The 22,101-nt window shown below is 49.4% G+C and overlaps 1 protein-coding gene across 25 annotated transcripts in view; it reads right to left on the bottom strand.

The window, feature by feature from the left end:
- Positions 1-22,101, bottom strand: part of Trrap (transformation/transcription domain-associated protein) — a 92,042-nt gene that overhangs the window by 52,224 nt on the left and 17,717 nt on the right. For 20 of the 25 annotated variants that reach the window (XR_377189.4, XR_377190.3, XM_006504782.3 and 17 more), the window contains exons 11-31: positions 21,990-22,086; positions 20,785-20,923; positions 19,817-19,895; positions 17,963-18,197; positions 16,368-16,734; positions 16,187-16,284; positions 15,268-15,462; positions 14,351-14,542; positions 13,480-13,645; positions 12,698-12,954; positions 10,394-10,594; positions 9,156-9,307; positions 6,562-6,761; positions 4,470-4,687; positions 4,195-4,392; positions 3,256-3,516; positions 2,694-2,855; positions 2,475-2,571; positions 1,746-1,867; positions 1,331-1,501; positions 164-232 (exon numbers count right to left, since the gene is read on the bottom strand). Coding sequence is in view for 23 of the 25 variants with exons in the window: in XM_006504782.3 (XP_006504845.1) it covers positions 164-232; positions 1,331-1,501; positions 1,746-1,867; positions 2,475-2,571; positions 2,694-2,855; positions 3,256-3,516; positions 4,195-4,392; positions 4,470-4,687; positions 6,562-6,761; positions 9,156-9,307; positions 10,394-10,594; positions 12,698-12,954; positions 13,480-13,645; positions 14,351-14,542; positions 15,268-15,462; positions 16,187-16,284; positions 16,368-16,734; positions 17,963-18,197; positions 19,817-19,895; positions 20,785-20,923; positions 21,990-22,086 (3,676 nt within the window). In the remaining 2 variants the exon portion in view is untranslated. The remainder of the gene's footprint in view (positions 1-163; positions 233-1,330; positions 1,502-1,745; positions 1,868-2,474; positions 2,572-2,693; positions 2,856-3,255; positions 3,517-4,194; positions 4,393-4,469; positions 4,688-6,561; positions 6,762-9,155; positions 9,308-10,393; positions 10,595-12,697; positions 12,955-13,479; positions 13,646-14,350; positions 14,543-15,267; positions 15,463-16,186; positions 16,285-16,367; positions 16,735-17,962; positions 18,198-19,816; positions 19,896-20,784; positions 20,924-21,989; positions 22,087-22,101) is intronic. The other 5 variants (XM_030254015.1, XM_006504785.3, XM_017320578.2 and 2 more) reach the window with 1 other exon arrangement.

Raw genomic sequence — 22,101 nt, 5'->3', positions numbered from 1 at the left:
CAGCGGGAGCGGGTAAGGACCACAAAGAACCATCAAGCTCAGCCTTCAGGAGCAATGAAGCACACTGCAGGTGAGCCTCTGCTTCTGGCCCATGTCAGGTAACTGCCGACACCGCTGTGCAGTGCAGCGTGGCCACCCTCCCAGAAACAAGCCAGCCACTCACGTTTCCGTCACTCCTCTGGCCCCCTTTGTGGGTGATGACCACCACTTCCATCCACTTGCGCAGATGTTGCTGTTGAAAAGAGAGGGAAAAAAAAATCAACACACCCTCAGACCCTGCGCCATGAGACACCGCCCTGCAGTAGGCCTGCAGTCATTTGATTTCCCTGTACTTGATAGGACCACAGAGTTCCCATTACAGTAAAGCAGTCTAATCTCCAGCAAGAAGTGAGTGACAGGCCTGGATCCTGCTTCAGCCGGAGACATGGAGGTTTATTTTTAATCAGCGCCTGGGGTGTGAGGCACCACAGTTCCTGGCCCAGCACTTTCCTTTCCTTACCACCACTGTACTCTGGGTACTGGGGCGGACTTCGGTGGAAGCAGAGGTGAACAGAGACTCTGTCAGGGTTAGAAGCTCTGGTACCGACGCGGGTACCAGAGTGAAGCACGGGTGCATGCTATACATGAGGCTATCAGAAGTGGCGAATGGGGTGAGCAACTCTGGCAGACACTGGGATGCCTAAGAAGGGACTTGAAGGAGAAGGGCCCAGTGTGCTCTAAGAAGAGCGCCAAGGTCTCTGGCAGCTACTGTGGCTGGAGGGGAATCCAGAGGAGCGGGCTGACAAGTCACACACTGATTTCGTTTAATCAGAGGCTGGGCAGTTGGCTCCATGTGGGCATCTGCGACTGGAGAGCCATGCACCCCAGTTCCATGCAGACGCCTCTGAGCAAGCACAGGAAATGACGGCTGCTGATAAGCAAACCATGTACACAACGGATGCTGCATTCCTTTGAAAAGCCAGTCCCATGTCCTGTGATTCACACATGACACCTGCGTGCAGTCACATGTCCTGTGATGTGAGCACACAGGCTGCCTTTGGGAAGGGGGCCAGGGATGGGGAGGAAACTCAGTACTTTTACACCTTTGAATTGTCTTTCTGTTTTATTTTTTGAGACAGGGTCACTGGGTAGTTCTGGCTGGCCTGAAACTCTATGTGTCGACCAGCCTGGCTCAAGCTCATAGCCATCTACCAGTCTCTGTCTCCCAAGAGGGGACTGTATCAACATACCCACCCACCTTTTGAATTTAGCAGTATGAATGTTCTTTATGTCAATAAGCCGTCTCATTTGTCCAGTGCACTGTGGAGTAAGTTTAACCCACTTAGCTTACCATCATCTGGTCACAAAACTTATCATTGAAGGAATTTGGGAAGAGGCGAGTAACGGAGGTGAGCCGGTTCACGACGTTCAGGGTCAAGCTCCGGTAGTCTCCCAGCATCATCAGCAAGGGCCGCATGTGCGTATGAATCTGATCTACTTCTATGGTGGCACCTTCCAAAAACTAAGAAGAAAGGTAAGTCACACAGAGAAACAGGTGGCAGACGGGGCAACAGAATGAAATGCACAATCAACTCCTGTGACAGCTCGCCCTGGGGAAAGGTCCCAGAGAGTGCTGGTGGGACTGGAGCTCAGCTGTACTGTGTTTCCCGACTCAGTGTGACGAGGGCAGAGCGGCCTCGCTCCATGTGTGCTGGCCAGATAGGCCTAAGGACCCCCAGTGCTGGCCAGGAGGCTCCCGAGCTCACCTTCCTCATGCAGGCTTCCCCAGCCTCCTGCAGCTCACTGTTGGTGGAGTTGAGGGCTTTGAAAAGAGCAGCAATGATTTTCTCCCTGGACTGAGGTAGGTAATTGCAGGCAGCGAGAGCATCTTTGGAGAGAAAAATACATACAGTTTTTATTATTCACCCGAGAAACACCTCAATAATATTCCTCCGAGAAACACCTCAATAATATTCCTCTCTAAAGGATCCTACCAATCGCTAACCACTAACCCTCCCTCCTGTTAGCTGCCTCAAGGAAGGCAAGAGCTGGGCTTGGTGGCACACACCTTTAACCTCAGCCCTGAGAAGGCCAAGGCACTCAGATCTCTGAGTTCAAGGTCTACAGAGTGAGTTCTAGAACAGCCAGGGCTACACAGCAAAACTATGTTTCAAAAAGCCAAAACAAAACAAAAAGAAAAAAAGGTAGGCTAGGTCTGATGGGAACGGCTCTATGTGCTGAGTACAAGAGGTCTCAAACCAGAACTCTGATTCAAGAGTCACAGAGCAGCGCTCACTGGAGAGTAAAATCCCATTTGTAAAAGACAAACTACTTAAACCCTAACAATGACGGTTCAACTTGACAACTAACACAGCTTCTGAGTCTATGTCTAAAAGACCATAGAGAAGTAGGTATTTAGTCTATGATGAAGCCCACCATCCCCTCTGCATGACCGTTCTATGCCCCACAGGCTGACTCCCACTGTACGCACTTACTCAATGCTGCGATCCGTAAGGGCACAAGCGATGGGAGGCTTTTGTAACAGGGCAGCTTGGTCAGAGCGGAGTCCTCAGCCTCACACAAATTCAGCAGCTGGCAGAGGGAAAAAAAGCAAATTCTGGTTTATTTATCCCACTTTTCCTGGGGAAACAAACATCTGCCGAGCCTGTTCTGAAGGCTACCTGACCTCAGCGCCCACCGCTCACACGGCGTACCTCTGTGTAGAAGACCTTGTGCTCCACCACATTGAGATCCATCGTGAAGAGTCGAGGCTGCAGCGTGGTACAGAACGTATTGCCCTCCATCAGTCCGATCTGGGCGTTGGCAGGCTGGTGTCGCAGCAGGTGCTTCTTCGGTGGGACCATATCCTGAAGGACCTGGATGAAAAGCAAGGAGGGGCACCACTGGTCAGATGTTCCTCAAAGAGCAAAGGCTGCTCATCTTTGTATTCCACAGTAGCCAATGTGAAACCCGTGACATGAAGTCATTACAGAGGCTTAGACTTTCATTAGGGAAGAACAGCCACACGTTAGAGGTGCAGGAGAGACTGGGTCAGATACACTTGGTCACACTGCAGAGTGACCTCACAAAACAAGTCCCACAGGATAACACACACACCGGGAAACCAGCCTTCTTTCTAGTCTTATCAACAGCTGTGGGCACAATGCCATCTGTACACTGAAGGCTCCAGAGAACACATGCAACAGCCCTCTGAACCGAGTAGTACTTGGAGCTCAGACTGGAAGCACTCAGAGCCGGGCTGTGTCAGAATCCTACCTCCTTATGTGGCTCCATAATTACTGTCACACTTTTTCCAGTGACCTGGGCCAAGACCTGCAGCGAATGCATGGCCTGCTTTCTCACAGTCGAGTTTGGGGAGGTGACTTCACGAACCAAATCGTGGGTCACGTGGTGAAAAGATTTCTCTTGAGCCAGCACAATCTCCTCAGCTCTCTCCTCATCCTTCAAAGGGGTCGCACATCTCATCAGGAGCTGTTCCAGGGTGGTCTTCGCCATGGCCACTGCCCCATTGGAAACCTGGATGTGGGGAAGGGATGCAGATGCACCCATAGGTCCATAGACTTGGGGAGGAGGGAGCTCATGGCCACTGGGCCAGCTTCAAGGAGAAAGACCACTATATGGCATCCATTTGGCACTTTAGGGTCAAAATTACCTCCTTGTATGTACTTCCTATTTGCCTTCATAAAGGTCATCTGGACATGACCTTGGCGTTAACCACACAATCCTGGCAAGGTCACCAGGTTCCACCAGATGAGTTAGATTTGCACATGGGGTCATAAATGGGGCACACCTTGGGCTAGCAAAATGGCTCAGTGAGTAATGGAGCCTGCTGCCCATCCTGAGCACCCTAGTTTGGTCCCCACACGGTAGAGAACTAACTCCCACAAGTTGTCCTCTCCCCTCCACACTCATGCTGTGCTAAGTCCCCATCTAATAGAGCACGAAACAAAAACCAGGAAGCAAAAGCACAACGTCCCGCCTGTGGGGCCTCTGAGTGCCCTGAAACCAGCAAGGTAACAGGGAAGGATCTAGAGATGACACACACCAGGCGGGAGCTGTCCCTGAACTAAAGGTGCCACTGGAAATCCCAGTACAAAACTTCCATGCTGGCAGACTGTCTGAGACCAGGAGCTCTGCAGCAGATCAGCTCTTTGCAAGCAGTGTCATTGAGAATCCAAGCCACCCATGACCTACCTCTCCAGTCAGGTCCATCATTACAAAGAGCAGAGCTTTGAGGAATGTCTGCTGGTTCTGGAGAACCCACGTGAGTGGGAGCCGCTCCATGAGAAACTTAATGGACACCACGCCCCCCAGCTTTGCATACCAGGCCTGCTCATAGCAGCAGGCGCACAACCGCTCCACAATGTAGGAGAAGAGGGGCAGCTGGCATGCCTGGAGAGAAACAAGCCAGGAATAAGTCGGTGCTGCCTTTCTGACCAAGCGCCTGCAAACTGTTCAGACGTCCTTACCCTCTCTTTTGAGCCCAGGATGATGCTCGCCACGTCAAATATCACGGCCAGGGCTACCTCCCCAATCTTGCACAGTTCCTTTTCTTCATAAGCCATACAGATAGCTATGGCATCAATAAGGACCAAGGGATCCATTCCTTTGGACCCATTTTCTTCACTGTGGAACATGGCTGTGCTGGGCTGGCTACCCACCTGGTAGCAAGGTAGCAAGAAAGGACCTGGGAAGAGGGGAAGCAGGCACAGGACAAAGCCAAGGTCACTCATGGGAGCGAGAGTGACATCTGATTACACATCAGTTTCATTTCCCCTGGGGTTAAGAACTCTGAAGCCATTCCTAATATTCAAATTACATTTTATTATTCTGTACATGTGTAGATTGTATGTGGGCACACATATGACACAGTCCACATGCCTTTGCAGTTATGAAGAGGTCAGAAGACAAACTGCAAGAGTTGGTCCTTTCTTGCCCTGTGTGGATTCTAAGGACTGAACTCAGATTCCCAGGCTTATCTGCAAGCGCCCTTAACTAGCTGAGCTGTCTCCCTAGCCCCAGAACCAGTACTTCAAACTAACCTCCATTAAATTGCAGCTGTTTGAAAACCAAGTAGACAAATTCCACATTAAGGCCGTTTTTCTAAGTATTTCCAAAAATACACTGTATCATTTTCCAATTACTTCAGTTAAAACTCAAAACTGAGGCTAGGCATATAGCATGTATGGCACATACAGAGCCTTGCATGTATAAGCCAGACTTTGACGATACACATCTGTATGCCCACACTTATCCAGGTAGAGTGAGAAGTTTAAAGCTCTACTCATCTAAAATCAGGTGCTAGGTTCTTTTAAAAGAAAAAGGAGGCGTTGACAGGCTAGAAGACTCTGCAGATAAAAGCACCCACCGCACAAGCTTTATGACTTGAATTCAATCCCCAGGGCTCAAGGGGAAGACAGAACTGACCCTGGGAAGCTTAACCTCCCACCTCTGCAGGCTCACCGTGGCACTAATATGCTTGCACTCATATACAAACAACCACGGTAGTAATAAATGCTTAAAAACTCAAAGATGTGCTAGTTTGAAATGAGAACAATTAAGCATCTCTTAAAATACCACTGATCAGCTATAGCCTGAGAGTGTTGGGTCTTGATGCAGCCATTGCAGACAGTGACAAAAAAACGCAAGAGACAGTTTTACCCCAGAACACACATGGTCACTGTACTGTTAAGCAGAGCAACTTGAAAGCAATGTCTCTTGGGTCCCCAGCCGTAGACCACACAGAGGTTACCAAGATTAATTTTAAAGTTACCACAAAGAAACTCTAGGAAACAACTGGTGTTCAGCTGTCTGAACAGCTCTGACTGCGCCAGAGTGCGTCAGCAACTCTGCTGAGCACAGGGCTTTGGGGCTCTGAGGTAAAACAGGCAGGGGAAGATGCTGCTCAAGTGTGCACATAACTACTGTGGCATCTGGAAAGAGACATGGAATTCTGAGGGTAGCCTTTTAGAAACTTAGTGGTAAGGGTCAGGGTCACAGACATTTCTACTGTGCTTTATAAAAGAAGGTTTGTGGGGGTGGGAAGCATAAAAAACAGCCTGGGTAAACAGTTTTACTCCAGAACACAGCCAGGGGTAACGGCCAGGGGCAGGCATGAGAACCGCAGAGTGTCAGGAGCTGGCTGCAGCAGAGTGGCTGACCTGGGAAAACAACACTAGAAAGAGGAAGATCAGAAACCATCATGCTTTAGCCAATGTGAACTTCATGTAGCTCTTTTGTGTGTGTATGTGTAGGTGTGAGGGCGTGCACACGGAAGCCTGCATGCAGAGGTCAGAGGACACTTGTAGAGTTGGTTGTCTCCTGTCTGTCATTTGGGTCCCTGGGGACTGAACTCAGGCTTGGCTGTGAGCATCTCCATCTCCAGAGCCATCATTTCTGTCCTGCCTACTGCTTGCCCAATATACCCAGAGAACTTGAACTTGGTAATAACTTCCACAGTTCTCACCACCAACATAACCACTTGACTGACAAAGGCTCTCAGAGAAACCGCCCCGCCTCAGTCTCTCTTAAACGACTACTTGTCCCCAAGTCCAAACTCACCACACTGCTGGGCCACTGCTACCATGGTGTAGTGGCGGATCAAGCTGGCCACAAAGGGCAGGGCACTGGGTCGCAGGTCTTTGATGACTGCAGACATGAATGCCCCAGTCAGAGCCTGTTCAAATGTTTTCCGGGCTGGAGTGTCCTGTGCTTTGTAGCGATGTGATATGATGACATTGGGAATGGTCTTTTCTGTAAAGCTAGAAGACAGAATCACACGCGTCACACACCCAGTGTCTCGGGTCACAACAAGCTCTCATGTAGAGTAACTGAAATCTGCCTCTGCTCCAATTTCAGCAGCATTTGGTACCAGATATGGACTTCATTTTTTCAACATTTATGGCCAGTGTTTCAAGAGATAGCAAATTATATTTTCCCTAACACACACACACAGACTTGGGGCAGAATTATGACTCCAGGCAGTCAGTGCATTGCCTTCTGTGTTATGGGTCAAGGCTGCTGTAGTGGCTAAGTGGTTAAAAATCACTGGCTGCTCTTGTTAAAGGCACTTTTTGTTTTTGTGGAGTGTTTTGCCTATGTGCATTGTATACTGTACATGTTTGGTCTTAGAAGAGGCAGTGCATGTCCTGGATCTGCTGTCGTAAGACTGTGAGCCCCATGTGGGTTCCAGAAGTGGAACCTAGATCAGCAACAAGAGCAGCAGTGCCCGTAACCACTGAGCCACATTTCAGCAAGAGATCGGAGTGCTCAGCGTCCACTTGTCAGCTCACGGCCACCCAAAAACTGAGGAATCTGATGCCCTCTTCTGAGGGCACCAGGCATGTTCAAGATGCACGGACATGCATACAGGCAACACACATACACAAAAATAAAATACCTTTTTAAAAAGAGAAATAGCCGGGCGGTGGTGGCACACACCTTTAGTCCCAGCACTTGGGAGGCAGAGGCAGGTGGATTTCTGAGTTCAAGGCCAGCCTGGTCTGCAAAGTGAGTTCCAGGACAGCCAGGGCTACACAGAGAAACCCTGTCTCAAAAAAACAAAACAAAACAAAACAAAACAAAACAAAACAAAAAAACCCAACAAAAAAAGAGAGAAATAAAGGTTGTTTTCCCTGCTGCTACAAAGGCGCATGCATGCCTTGGGCACAGTTGCTTTACCAGCCACCACTGTCACATCAGAGGAAGGCAGTGCAGGAGCAATGGATGGCCATGCTCTGCACAGGCGCTCAGACCATCTCTGCCCTCTGAGGCCTGGCATGTGAAATGTTCGCCGCTTCCTTCCAGAGCCTCAGACTCCAGGCCTGTCTTTGTATGTTGGTATCTAACTGTGCTGAGCCTGCACGCTCTAAACTTGGGGAGGCCCTTTGTGATGATCAGAACAAGAATCAAAGGGACGGAGAAGTTTCTGAAAAGATGATTAAAAGCATAAACCCTGTGACGTGGTTGCTTGCAGGCACAGCAAAGACCTCAGGGTAAAATGCCACCCAAGAGTGTAGGGAACAAACTTTAAATTCTGGATTAAAAAAAAAAAATGCATTGCTGGAAAGATGTTCAGAGGCTAAGTCTCTGTTGTACAAGACAGGAGGGCATTATATCCAATCTCTAGAACCCACACACAAAAGCTAGGTGTGGACCCACATGTGCCTGTGACAGCAGCATTAGGTGGGAGAATTCTCTGACCTCCCCAAACAATCGGTCATATGCACACACAAGCAGGGAAAAATATTATTTTTTAAAATAAAGTTTAAACTCGTGTGTGTGTGTGTGTGTCTGTGTGTGTGTCTGTGTGTGTGTGTGTGTCCAGGTGTGGTGGCAAACACAACCTAACCTCAGCACTGTGGAGGCAGAGACAAGTGGTTACCTATGGGTTTGAGGTGAACCTTGCCTATGTAACAAGTTCCAGGTCTGGCAGGGATACCCACAGAAACCCAGCCTCCAAAATGAAACCAAATTGTAAGAATTTAACCAACGATGAAGTGGGAATAGCATAGGGTCTGTCACGGGCTGAGATGTGGCTCTGTCACCTGGCATCTAAGAGCCAGAGGCTGGAGGAACCAGAGTTCCAGTGACCCTCAGCCACATACTGAGTTTAGGACCAGCCTGCATTAAATGAGACCCTGTCTCTAAACACAAAAAGAACAACATTTAAAAAGCCATGCAAAGTGCAAACATGGCCCTAGATTCCTTGACAGCAAGACACACACTGAAATGGATCCAAGACCAATTCTTACTCCAGATGGCCATGTTCTCTCTTCCCTTTCTCTAGAGCAGTTCTTCTCATCCTTCCTACGACTCTTTAATCCAGCTCCTCATGTTGTAGTGACCCCAACCATAAAAGTGTTTTCGCTGCTACTTCACAACTGTGATTTTGACACTGTTGTGAACCATACTGTAAATATCTGTGTTTTGCAATGGTCTTAAGTGACCCTTGTATAAGAATCATCTGCCCCAGGGGTCATGACCCAGAGGCTGAGACCCACTGCTCCAGACGCTACATGCTGTGTCACTGGGTAAGTTACATACTGCCCTGGCTGTTTGAAAGGGCACACTCCTAGCAGACTCCTGGGCAGTCACTTATGTTCCTAATTTTTGCGGCGAGCTGCTCCAGTCCCAGAAAATAGCCCAAGTCATACTTGGGGTGCGCCAGCAGCTGGTAGAGCGCATGCTTGTTGTCCTCCAGGCTCATCATGGCTACCAGGAAGCACCTGATCACCTCCCATGCCTGCCTCCGGTAGTAGGGCTCTGTGTTGGCACTTTTCAGGCAGTCCAGGGCGGTCTCAATGGCCTAGGATAAAAAGCACAGTATGTACAGTGTGCGCAGAAAGGCGTGTGCGCACACTCACACACACTCACACATCCAGCATTAGCTTGCTAAGGAAACTGAAGAGGGAGGGCATCAGTCTAACAGGCAACCACAAACCAGAGTCTGAAAGCAGAGACAGTGAAGAAAGCAAGGAGCTGCACGGCCACAGATAGCATTAAGAGTGCACAGCACTCTGGCTGGAAGGTTTTACTTTTAATTATGTGTCTATGTGTGCATCTGTCTATAGGTTATGTATATGTTGAGTACAGGTGTCCACAGAGGGCAGAGGGTGTCATATCCCCTCGAGCTGGAGTTCTGGGCAGCACCATGGATGCTGGGAACTGAGGCAGCAGCCTCTGCAAGAGTAGCACATGCTAGTGAGTGCTCAGCCTGCTCTCTACCCCCAATTTCCCGTCTAGTGACCAGGGTTAGACTCCAGGAAGTCAAGGAGCTTGGGAGGGTCCAGCGTGGTAGGCTGTCAGCCACACACCCATAAGGGTCTGGAGCTCAGGAGCCACGGCTGCACAAACACAGTCTTCCCTCAAGCAGGGACCTGAAAAACAAGGCTTTCACTTCCCTCTGAAGGAGGCAGCCAACTAGCAGCTCCGCCACACATCTGCATGCACACATATGCACATAGATAAAGAGACGGAGACAGAGAGAAACACAGAGGTACAACACTAACTCATTTCCAAAGAGCCAGAAAGGAGACAACAGCAGAGTTAGAATAAAAACGTGAATAAAAAAGTGAGATGCTGGGAGCCCAGGGATGAGGAACAATTATAGATACACTTGAGTTCTCAATGGTCCTGGAAACAAGGCCCAGCAAGATGACAACAGACCAGGAGCTCAGGTGAGCTGGTCAACGGGGAAGAATTCTACTCTCAAGAGTCCTCAACTCCTGGATAACACCCTGCCACAGGCCTACAAGCATTACGCAAGCCACCTTCCCAACCAAGATTGTCCCGTGACTCCTGTCCTTCCCTCAGAGTTGGCTCACATATGTCTTTGATATTGAAATCAATTTCCTTAGAGCAAAACACGATCTCCCGGAAGCTCCAACTTTACCTTTTCCATCGGAAGCTGGAGAGAAGCTTTGCAATCAGAGAACTCCACGGTAATGCTGGGGCCTTGAACTTCAGTCACAACATAGTGCAGCTTCTGGGACTCCTTCAACATCTTCCTGTTGCTGCCGCCAAACTTCCCAAGCACACGGTAGGCCACGTGGGAGATGCTGTCTGCAGGGTTGCGAAGCGTGCGCCACAAAGCCTAAAAAAACCAACTGGCTTTCACCAAAGGCTAGCCAGGCAGCAAGTTCACACAGCTTCCGACCACAACTCCAATCTGTTAGATATAGGGACTCTTCCTCCTGCTTCTGTCCCGCAAACATGGCTCCCCCTTGGTTGTCCTCCCCCAGAGAAGGTCTGCCTTTACTAAGCAAACAAACAAACATATTTTGGAGCTCCTTTATATAAAAGATGGCACAGAAAAAAAAGCAAAGCATTAGGGCATCCATGGTGCTGCCCATAAACTTCAGTTCTAGGGGATACGTCACTCTCTGCCCTCTGTGGACACTTGCACTCAACATGAAACATGGCAAATATGTAATGTCATGTATTCTAAGTCTCCATTTATGGAAGGTAAGGGTGTGTGTGGTAGGGGGTCCCTGAGAGCCAGGCTAAAGAAAAACAGAAAATAGACACAAGGGCAGAGCAATGTCCTTGAACACAGACTTGACCACACCCCTCCTTGCTCAGTAAACCTTCCCCTAAGGACAGGGAGCCTCCATGTGGATGGTTTAGTCTCTGCCAAAATGCTTACATGAGACCTTGTTCCATCCCTAGTGTGCGCACACACACCCTTGGGCCGTCTTTAGAAGCCCTTAGAGATTTATCACAGCCTTATATAAGACAACCCTAGCCCAACGCCCAGTGCTCGTGTTCTGAAGCCTCAGTGTGCAGTCTCTGTGCACGTCAGCTCCTAAAGTTTGACTGCAGGGTTAGCTGAGCTCAGGGATGCCCTGCACGCCACGCCTGCGCCGCCTGCTGCACAGCACTGCACTCGCTGCCTGGGTCCCCTCACTTGAATTACCTACGTCTCAAAATCACTCTTGTCCTTGTTTTAATCACTTTCCTAACTTCCATGACAACACTCACTGTCGGAATCCAGCAATATTCAAGTAACATGAAGCCTTGGGACATTTCTCCACACCAACCAAGATCCCAGTTTCCCTCATGTTCTCCCAACACCCGCCTGCCCCTCAGGAAGGGTCTTCTGTCCCTCAGGAAGGGTCTTCTGTCCCTCAGGAAGGGTCTTCTGTCCCTCAGGAAGGGTCTTCTGTCCCTCAGGAAGGGTCTTCTGTCCCTCAGGAAGGGTCTTCTGTCCCTCAGGAAGGGTCTTCTGCCGGGTTACGGCAGCACTGAGGCTCAGCGTGGGTCAGGAGACACCAACACTGCCGCTTGTTTTGGGGGTCACTGGCCTCTAGAAACTAAAAAGGACCTTAACCTTTGTCTCCGAGGGTTATCGTTCTAAAGCAAACTGTGGCTCAACACCGCCTCAGCCCCAACAGCCACACTGCTTCCGCGGCCCCCGAGCGGCCCCCACACACTCAGCTCAAGACAAGCTCTGCTTTCAAGACCTGACAGTGCGGCTCTCAGAGCAGGCTCTGCAGTCCTCCCATGCTATATAGACTCCAGTCCATCTTCTTCCAGTGCACAGAGACCAAGAAATAACCCCAGGATGGACAGACAGGATCTGATAGTCCTGCCTCCAGACCAGGTGCTACTCCTGAAATCTACTTTGGAGTCACTGAGCATCCACCATGAAGTGCTGGTTGTGACCCTATGCTAGTGAGACAGAGGAGCACAAGTGCCGGCCCCCAGGGATTATCAATCCCATCACGGGCATAGCACAAAGCACAGTGAATAGTGTACGATTCCTCACTCCTGACTTCTAATAACAAACCCCTAAGACGTTAAGACAACCTTTGACTAACTGCCCCTTTCCTCTTGAGGGGAGCTGGGGCAGGCAAGGTGCCCATCTGCTTCCCTGAAGAGCTGCATCTTTTACTATAAAAGCAAAAAAATCTCTGTGGGTACAGAAAGGGTCTTTCTGCGAGTCTACACAACTCCGCACCATCTGCCTTCACACTGGCTTACAGAGACTCTGATGCTTGGGAAAGTTCCCTTAAACTGAGAAGCAACACTGCCACAAAGCTGCTCACCATGCACTAGCGCTAAACGTGTTTAGTACATCCCAGGCAAGCAAGCACGACTGAGTCTGCCTCTGACTGAGCACAGAGGATCCCTAGGACAAACTAGAGGCATGTGGAGCTGATGCCCCCTGCTGGTGCAGAGGTGAAAGCGGTCTTACCTGCATGAGCTCTGCACGCACAGGCTGAATGTGGTCATAGAGGAAATCCGGCTGCAGGTTGTCCACACACAACTCCAAGGTCCTCAGGCCTTGGCTGACCAATGTCTGAGACCCATTGAGGGCAGACACCAAGGGATCCATCAACATGGGCAGATAGGGCAGGAGAGAGCTCAGCCGGACTGGCACGGTGAGACACAGCTCTACAAAGAGGTCCTTCATGTGCTGCTTATGCAGGCCGCTCTGCAGCATGTTCAGTCCTGGGAAAGGGGTGGGGGCACTTTAGCTCCCTGATGCAGGCAACGTCAGCTGTGCCCACGGTTAGACCTATTGACTGCAGTCACGGTCCCTTCCACAGTGACAACAAAGGCTGGGGGAGTTCCTATAGGTTACCCTATGCTTGTGTAAGCAGCATGCACTTTTGGTGATGTGGAGGAAACCCGCCTGAGCACATCTAAGTAAGACCAGGAGAAGGACTGGACATGAGGCTAAGCAGGGGCAAGGGCCACCCAGTACACTGGGAAATTTACTTTGCACTCACACCATCTGTATGGAGGGAGCACTGCAGTAAACACAGACAAGACCTCTACATGGAAAGTCCAACATGGTTTGATGACAGAAACTAATACATTTATTTTCCTCTGGGAGTGGGGGTGGAGGGGGTAGTGGTGGATGGTGGGGGGAGGGCGGTCCCAGCACCCACCCCTTCCCATCAGCTTTGCCAGGCAGAAAGGATGAGCCCAGCAGTCAGACAGACAGATGGATGCACGAGCCACTGCTCTTACCTTGGAGGAGATTTGGAAGGAGAGGCAGAAACTCCTGATACAGGAGGTCATGGCTGCCACCTCCTATAGAGCGGAAGAGAGCACGGAGCAGAAGGAAGTAGTTGTAAGGCTCCTTGGCGGTTTGCGCCAACTCCATGGAGCTGTTCACGATCTTGTGCAGGTGAGGCTGGGCAGAGGGAAGGCAGTCAGGTCAGGGAGTGCCTGGGAGTCTAGGGCTCATACACCTCACCCCTGCACTCAAGCAGCATGAAGCTGATATTTCATCAAAGCAAACTAAAGAACGTAGTGGCCAGAACGTAGAGAGGTCTCTGCCATATCTATGAAACATAACATATCTATGCAATATCTATGAAAGACGTTCTTAGTATGTTCCCAGGTTACTATGCAGTTACCTGAGGGTGGATTTTCTTTTCTTTTTTCTTTTAAAGATTTATTTATTTATTTATTATTATACTTAAGTACACTGTAGTGTAGTGTCTTCAGACACTCCAGAAGAGGGCGTCAGATCTCATTACAGGTGGTTGTGAGCCACCTTGTGGTTGCTGGGATTTAAATTCAGGACCTTCAGAAGAGCAGTCAGTGCTCTTACCCGCTGAGCCATCTCGCCAGCCGGAATTTTTTTTTTAGGTTTTTGATGAGATAGCAGCTCATGTAGCCCAGGCTGGCCTCAGATTTTCTAAGTAGCTGAGGCTCCCTTCATCTATAGCTTTCACCTCCCAAGAGGTAGGCTTACATGCCTGCATACGAGGCCTTAATTCTGAATTACATGTATCATACACATGTAAAATGGAGTCACTGTAATTTTCGATAAAAATAAATGAAGCAATAAAAGCCAGAGCCGCAGTGGCCCTCAGAGCAGCACGCGCGTTACCTTCAGCATCTGCTCATTCTCCGCTGCAAACAGCGACACTGAGCCGAAGACCAACTTGAAGAGCTTGAGGTACAAGTTGGAGAGCTCCACGTTGGAGCCCATTTCCGGCAGCCGCTCCAGGAGGTACTCCACCAGGATGGTGGCAAACAGAGCAGAGGTAGTGGGATTCGCCAAGAAGGAGTTGGCAACAATCTGTCAAAACAGGAAACGGCAAAATGGGTTGGAGATGTCCCTCCAGGATATAGCACTTGCCTAGCAAACGCAAGGCTATCGGCCTGGTCCTCAGCTTTGAGGGGAGGGGGAAGCTTTGAAGAAATACCCGGGACAAAAATTATCCTCTTCCCCAAAGCAGCTACAAAAGGCAAAGGAATGAGTTTCTCAAACAAAGCTCACTGGTCGCAGACATGCTGAGAAAACCACCACCCCGTGCATCAAATGAGCTGTGAGTGTGTGCCTCCTACCAGAGCACGGCACCCAACCTGCCGACCCAGCTCACCATCAAAACCTGACAGCCTGCATTTAACACTCAATCGCTTCTACTCTGGAAAGGAAGTGACCCGAGGCATCAGAAGGGTTGAAAACATTCTCAAACATTATTGCCCAATATCCCCTACATGCACACCCTGAAGACAGCGTTATTTCTAAATCCTCAAAGTAGATGAGTAAACACAAAACATTCAATACAGAACTAAAAAAAAAAAAAAAGTTTCAAGTGAATGTTATATCTAAAAAGGGCTGGCAAGATGGCTTACAACAGAAAGGCACCAAGCCTGAAGACCTGAGTTCAGTCCCTATGCTCTATGTGGTGGAGGAGTTGCACGTAGGCAGGCGCGCGCACACGTGCACACACGCACACGCGCGCACACACACACACACACACACACACACACACACACACACTCGGAAGAGTTTTATACCTGAAGAGCATAGTTTTTTGAGATCCTTTCTACCATGTAAGGAACTGTAGTCTGGAAGATCTCCTTGAATGTTAGTGGGTTCATCATGGTGAAGACCCCAGCAAAGTGCTCCAGCACCTCCTTCTCTTCCTTCATCCTTACGGTCTGACAGTTGGCTACTCGAATGTATGTTTGTCCATTTCCTGCGATCTGGACCTAGGACGGGAGAAGCCCCATGGCAGTTAGAAAGGAAAAGCTTCTACTGAACATGTACTTCTTCATAAAATCACAAGTCAAGTACTTCAATGAAGCACTGAATTCAATAATGGTTATCCTTCTTCTAAGTTCTCTGTTCTTGTCTCAATTTTGAAAAAGAAAAACACCAGGTGTCCACACCAGGGGGAAAAACGGTAAGTAAATGTAGAGCCCAGAGAGCCAGCGCAGAGGGTAAAGGTACACGATCACCCCCACTGGATAAGTAAGCCCTGGATGGCTAAACTGCTTCTGTCAGAGTATCTTACCACAGTATCAAGAAAGGGAAACTGGCAGTAACATGCATGAACCGTGGATCTGATCTCAGCGCCACATAAACTGGCATGAGGACGCATGTTTGTTATCCCAGCTAAATGCAAAGCCAGGGGCTGGAGAGATGGCTCAGTGGTTAGGAGCACTGACTATTCTTCCGAAGGTCCTGAGTTCAAATCCCAGCAACCACGTGGTGGCTCACAACCACCCGTAATGAGATCTGACACCCTCTTCTGGTGTGTCTGAGAACAGCGACAGTGTACTTTCAAAGAATAAATAAGGTTTTTTAAAAAAGAAAAAGAAAAAAGAAATGCAAAGCCAGGCCATGCAAACAGAACTGAACTCCGAAGGCTTGGGCGCTCTGTTCCAAAGGCATCCTCTAGACTCAACAGCACTGTCTGCGGCCACTTCATACCTGATAAATATCCAAGGCCTGCATCGCATACTTCACCAGCTTGATGTAAATCTGAGTTTCTTTGGGTTGTAATTGCTTGTTAGGAATAAACTGAGCTTCTAGAAGAGACAGAATACATTAAAACCTGGCAAATACAAGAGCTAACAGTGCTGTCAGTGTGAAGAGTGGAAGCGAGTATTACCACCAGGTGCTTTACACGACGTTATGCCCCATGTGATGGTCTTGACACCGCAGACCAAGGTCTTCACCAGACTCCGGCAATCTGTGACCTGGAACGTCTGCTTGTCCTCCTTGTCCTTCTCTCCTTGCTTCTCAAATGGGGGCACGGGGGCAGGGGTTACCGGGGTGGCTGGGGCTGGAGGTGGAGGTGGAGGTGGTGCGGGGGCAGGCACAGGGGCTGGGGAAGGGGCTGGGCCAGGGGCAGCAGGGGCTGTGGGCACCCCAGGTAGTGCAGCTTCTGCAGCCCCCAGTTCAGACTGAGGCTTGCATTTCTTAAAAATGGCAGAGAGCTGGTACCGGGCAATGGTGTGGAACTTGAGGACAAAAACCTAATGGCAAAAGAAATTGGAGTCAGAAAGAGGAAACAAAAGTTACAATCAAACATCTGAAACCAGGCTGGCGAGATGGCTCAGCAGGTAAGAGCACTGACTGCTCTTCCAAAGGTCCTGAGTTCAAATTCCAGCAACCACATGGTGTAATGAGATCTGACGCCCTCTTCTGGTGTATCTGAAGACAGCTACAGTGTACTTAAATATAATAATAAATAAATCTTTAAAAAAAAAAAATCTAAAACCACCTGAAGGATAAAGGCTGAGTCTATAAAGTGCTTGCCTTGCAAGCAAGAGGATCAGTGTGCAGTTCACAGAACCCATATAGAAAAGCTAGGTATGTTTGTAATCCCAGTTCTGGAGAAAGAAGACACAGCAGGGATTCCTGGGGCTGGCTGGCCCACCAGCAGAGCCTACAGGGTGAACTACTGGCCAAAAAGATCGTGTCTTAAAAGTACAAAATATGTGAAGAGATGGCTCAGCTAGTAAGAGCTCTTATCTCTTCCACTGACCCAAGATCCATTCCCAGCACTCACATGGGATGGCTCCCAACTCCCTGCAAATAGTTCTAAGGAGATCTAAATCTCCTGGCACATATATGAACATATAATTAAAACATGTAATTAAAAATTAAATCCGCCGGGTGTGGTGGTGCACACCTTTAATCCCAGCACTTGGGAGGCAAAGGCAGGCAGATCTGTGAGTTCGAGGCCAGTCTGGTCTACAAAGTGAGTTCCAGGACAGTCAGGGCTATACAGAGAAACCCTGTCTCAAAAAACAACAACAACCACAACAAAATTAAATCCTAAAAAAAACAAAACATAAGGTGGATGGCCTTTGCGGCCCCACACATGCACACAAGAGTCAAGGGCTGCTGGTTTCTGAGCATGGTGAGCAGGATCCAGCTGATTCAGAGTGGCTCTCCAGTGCCATGGAAAACCTTCCATCCCTCCCTCCCCAACACACTGACTGGGGTCTCCACTGACAGAGAAGCCTGACTATGGCTGCCCAGCAGGGATCTCTTCTAGTCAGCACCAGGAAGTACATGGAACCTAAGAAGCTGCCCTGATGCTGACTAAAGAGAAACAAGCAGCTTCCAAGCACAGCTGCCAGCAGCAGGGGAGGCAAGGCTTCAACAACTCAGTCTAATTACCAAGCCACACTCTTATCCGGCTGCCTCATCACCTACGTTTCACAGTGCTTTAAGATAAATCATGGCGGTCGGTACCTCCAGCATCCGCATCAGGACATCTCTGCCATTGCCACTCTCCTGCTCACTCTTGGAGCGGATGCAGTCCACCAGGTTCAGTAGGAGTTTGCAGGACATGGTTTGGATGCTACTGGGCAGGGACTCATCATCGATGTTCTTGGCAAAGAGCTGGACGGCGAGGGAGAGGTCGCTGAGGGGCAGGTGCTGGCGAACGTGATGCACAAGGTCGGCAAGTGTGCTGTAGGCGAGGGGCCTGCAGGAGGAGATGCCACCGACAGGGGTAAGATCCAGTATGGCCTTAGTCCCCACCCCAACCCTGTTCCTCTCCCAGCTGCTCAACTAAAAGGCGCAGCCTTTCTAATCCTGCTTCACTCCTTGCTGTCCACACTGGAAAGCTACCGTCCATGCATGTCATCAAGTTCCGTCTTAGCTGGCTACGTGTTGCCGTGATTAACTCTGACCACAGCGACGTGAGGGAGGGTTCACTTGCCTTACGTTCTGGGGTCACAATCTATCACTGCAGGAACTCAAGGAAGGAGTTCAAGTGAGAGCTTGAAGCAGCAACAGTGGGAGAACCCAGCCTACAGGCTCATTCACACTCAACCAGCTTTTTTATACAGCACAAGAGCATCCGCCGAGGGATGGTGCCACCCACAGTGGGCCGGGCTCTCTTGTTGATTAGCAGTGAAGAATATGGCCCACAGATGTGACCACAGGCCAATCTGACAATTCTTCATTGAGTCTCCTTCTTGTCAGGTGGCTTTCCAGATCAGCTACTGGCAGGCAGGCAGGCGGTAGCTTCTTGGCAAAGATAGTTTAAGGCAGCCATTCTCAACCTGGGGTCATGACCCCGCCAGGGTTAAGAACCTCTGCTCTGGATTATGTCAAGTCGACAGGACAGTAATAACTAACCAGGAAGTATATAACAGACACCGGCAGAAACGCCAGTGAGAGCACAAATGATCACTGGCTTGTTCGCACACTGAGTGGTGTTGCTACTCAAAATTAACAATGTGCCAGGCGTGGTGGCACTCAGGAGGCAGAGGCAGGTGGATCTGTGAGTTCCAGGTCACCCACAGCTACAGTGAGACGACCTCACATGTTAGTTAATAGGTTAATGAATGCTCTATATGTTATGACCACTGAATGCATATACAACAATATTGTCTGGGCTTTTTTTTTTTGTTTTTTTTTTTTTGTTTGTTTTTTGAGACAGGGTTTCTCTGTGTAGCCCTGGCTGTCCTGGAACTCACTTTGTAGACCAGGCTGGCCTCGAACTCAGAAATCCGCCTGCCTCTGCCTCCCAAGTGCTGGGATTAAAGGCGTGTGCCACCATGCCCGGCTTGTCTGGGTTATTAAATCGTGCAGGCTGATCACTGACTGAGCTCTGGGTTATTAAATCGTGCGGGCTGATCACTGACCTCTGGGTTATTAAATCATGCAGGCTGATCACTAACCTCACTGACCTCTGGGTTATTAAATCGTGCGGGCTGATCACTGACCTCTGGGCTACTAAATCGTGCGGGCTGATCACTGACCTCTGGGTTATTAAATCATGCAGGCTGATCACTAACCTCACTGACCTCTGGGTTACTAAATCGTGTGGGCTGATCACTGACTTCTACCTTGTCATGAGTGCGTGAGCACACACATACCAAAAAAATTTTTAGAAAAATGTTTGGTTTTTTTTTTTGTTTTTTTTTAATTAAAACAACCTAACGACTTTCAAACTTGCTGCCATTCTAAATCCAGGAAGTGAGCAGGGCTCAGCACACCTGCATTCATTAGAGCCCTACCAATGCTACGTGCAGATGATCCTGTCCCTAGCAAGCACACCAAGCAGCCCTGCGTCCATGTGTACTAATGCTGTACCTGAGTGTCTCCCGAGCGGTGTACCCAGAGCCGATCAGGATGGATTCATCAAACAGCTTGTCCATGCAGGGGATGAACTCTAGGAAACAGGAGAGCATGTCACAGGCCTTCACAGGCCTTCACAGGCTCAGGGCAGAGGGAAGACCACAAAGATGGTCCCTGAGAGGGAAGATGCTGGCTCTGCTGGGCCACACACGCCCACCAGCTGCCCACAAAGACATGGATGGGCTCATGGTCAGTGTTGGAGAACTGACCAAGACGAGCTAGAGAGATGGCACAGTCACACCAAAGACAGAAGAGAACAATCTCTTAAGAATATGGATGAGAAGCCCACACACAGCCTGACACATTCTGGAACAAGCCTGACATAAAGCTTAGTTCTAGAGTCGAGTACATTTCAGGCCTCCAGGCTCCTGCACACACCTGCACTCATGTGTGCAACCCCTCACCCCAACACACAGACAGACAATAAAAATAAATCTTCAAAAAGTGGTGCACGCCCTTAATCAATCTCAGCACTCAGAAGGCAGAGGCAGGTGGATCTCTGAGTTCGAGACCAGCCTGGTCTATACAGAGAAACCCTGTCTTGAAAAACAGAAAGAAACACACACACACACACACACACACACACACACACACACACACACGAAAAGAAAGCTAGAGAGTTGGCTCAGTAAAGACTTATGTTAGATTCCCAGCACCCACGTGGCAGCTCAGAAGTGTCTGCAACTTGAGTCTCAGGAGAATCTGATGCCCTCTTCTGGCCTCTGCAGACAACAGGCATACACGTGGTACAAAGATGTACAAAGATGCAAGTAATACACACACATCCATACACATAAAAGTAAACAAATGGAAATTTAAAAAGAACACCGAGATAGAGAGAGAGAGAGAGAGAGAGAGAGAGAGAGAGAGAGAGAGAGAGAGCGCGAGCGCGAGAGAGTGCACGCGAGTGCAGGCGGCCTTACGGTTCCTCAGCTCCGTGGTGAGGATGTGCTTGGCCGCAATGAGCAGCTCCTTCCTGAGGTGCGCAGTCTCCGCTGGGCAATTGGAAAGCAGCTGTAGCATGCCTTTCACCATCTGCTGAGAATACTTCGTCACCAGCTCCTGTCACAGCAAGAAAGGCAACTGTCACACTGTGTCTGGGAGGCTGCAGACACCCAAGTCCTTTCATAAGGCACCGGGCCTGAGCAAGCACCTCCGGGAAGGTTTTAGTGTGTCGTGTGTACATGCACAGAGCCGCGCAGCCAGAGTCATTCTGACAGGAAAGCATGACCACAGGGACAGGTGGCCTCCCCGTGGAGTGGGTGTGGACACAACAGCATCCTTACTGTTCATTACAATTCTCAACACTGGATTTGCATCACTTCCTTATTAGACAGAAAGTAAATGCTAAAGTGCCTGCTCAAAACAAGTGTTCAGTGCTAGAAAGACAGCGTGGGGGTTAAGGGGACCAGAGGGGCTCCCCATGCCCCGTCCTTCAGTTTCTAGCACAACCACCTGGAACTCCACATCCACAAGATCCAATGCCCTTCTCTGGCTTCCAAAGGCACACACACACACACACACACACACACACACACACCCTATACACCTATACTCCTTTTTAAATAAGTAAGTGCCAGATATAATAGCTCACACCTTTAATTCCAGCACTCAGGAGGCAGAGGCAGGCAGCACCCTGGTCTACCAACAAATTCCAGGCCACCCAAGGCTACATAGTAACAGCTTGTCTCAAACATAAATAAATAAATCCTCTACTTTGTCATCCCAGTAATGTGAGCTGAGAGTGGTGATTCTCAGCAGTTCTAAACAGTCTCTTCCTGGCTCAAACACTAAGGCCCAAAAACCTCCACTCATCTGGTCATGATGGTAAATGTCCATGACCCAGCATTCTGACGACTGAAGATCATGGCCCAAAGGCCAACCTGGACCACACAGTGAGACTTCATCTTATAAAGAGAGTCTGCAAAAGACATCAGTGAGCTCTGGGTTTGACTTAAGAGACCTGCCTCAGAAATAGAAGGGCAAAGAGCGATGGAGGAAGACTCCCTACATCAACCCTGGCCCCCACACACATCTGCACACACGTGCCTACACTTACAAACACACACACACCCCACACTCAGGGCACACACATACACATGAAAGCCAAACAAGCCAAGGAACTCACCTGGTAAATCCTGATGATGTAGGCTAAAAACGACAGCGTTTTGATCTGAGCTGCAATGAAGTCAGCATACAGCTCCTTGTTGTAAAGCTTATGTTGCCTGGGCAGGAATGGA

This window comes from Mus musculus, chromosome 5 (assembly GCF_000001635.26).
Source record: "Mus musculus strain C57BL/6J chromosome 5, GRCm38.p6 C57BL/6J".
NCBI lineage: Eukaryota > Metazoa > Chordata > Mammalia > Rodentia > Muridae > Mus > Mus musculus.
The sequence above is the reverse complement of the archived record's forward strand: the minus strand, read 5'-3'. Positions and strand labels throughout refer to the sequence as shown.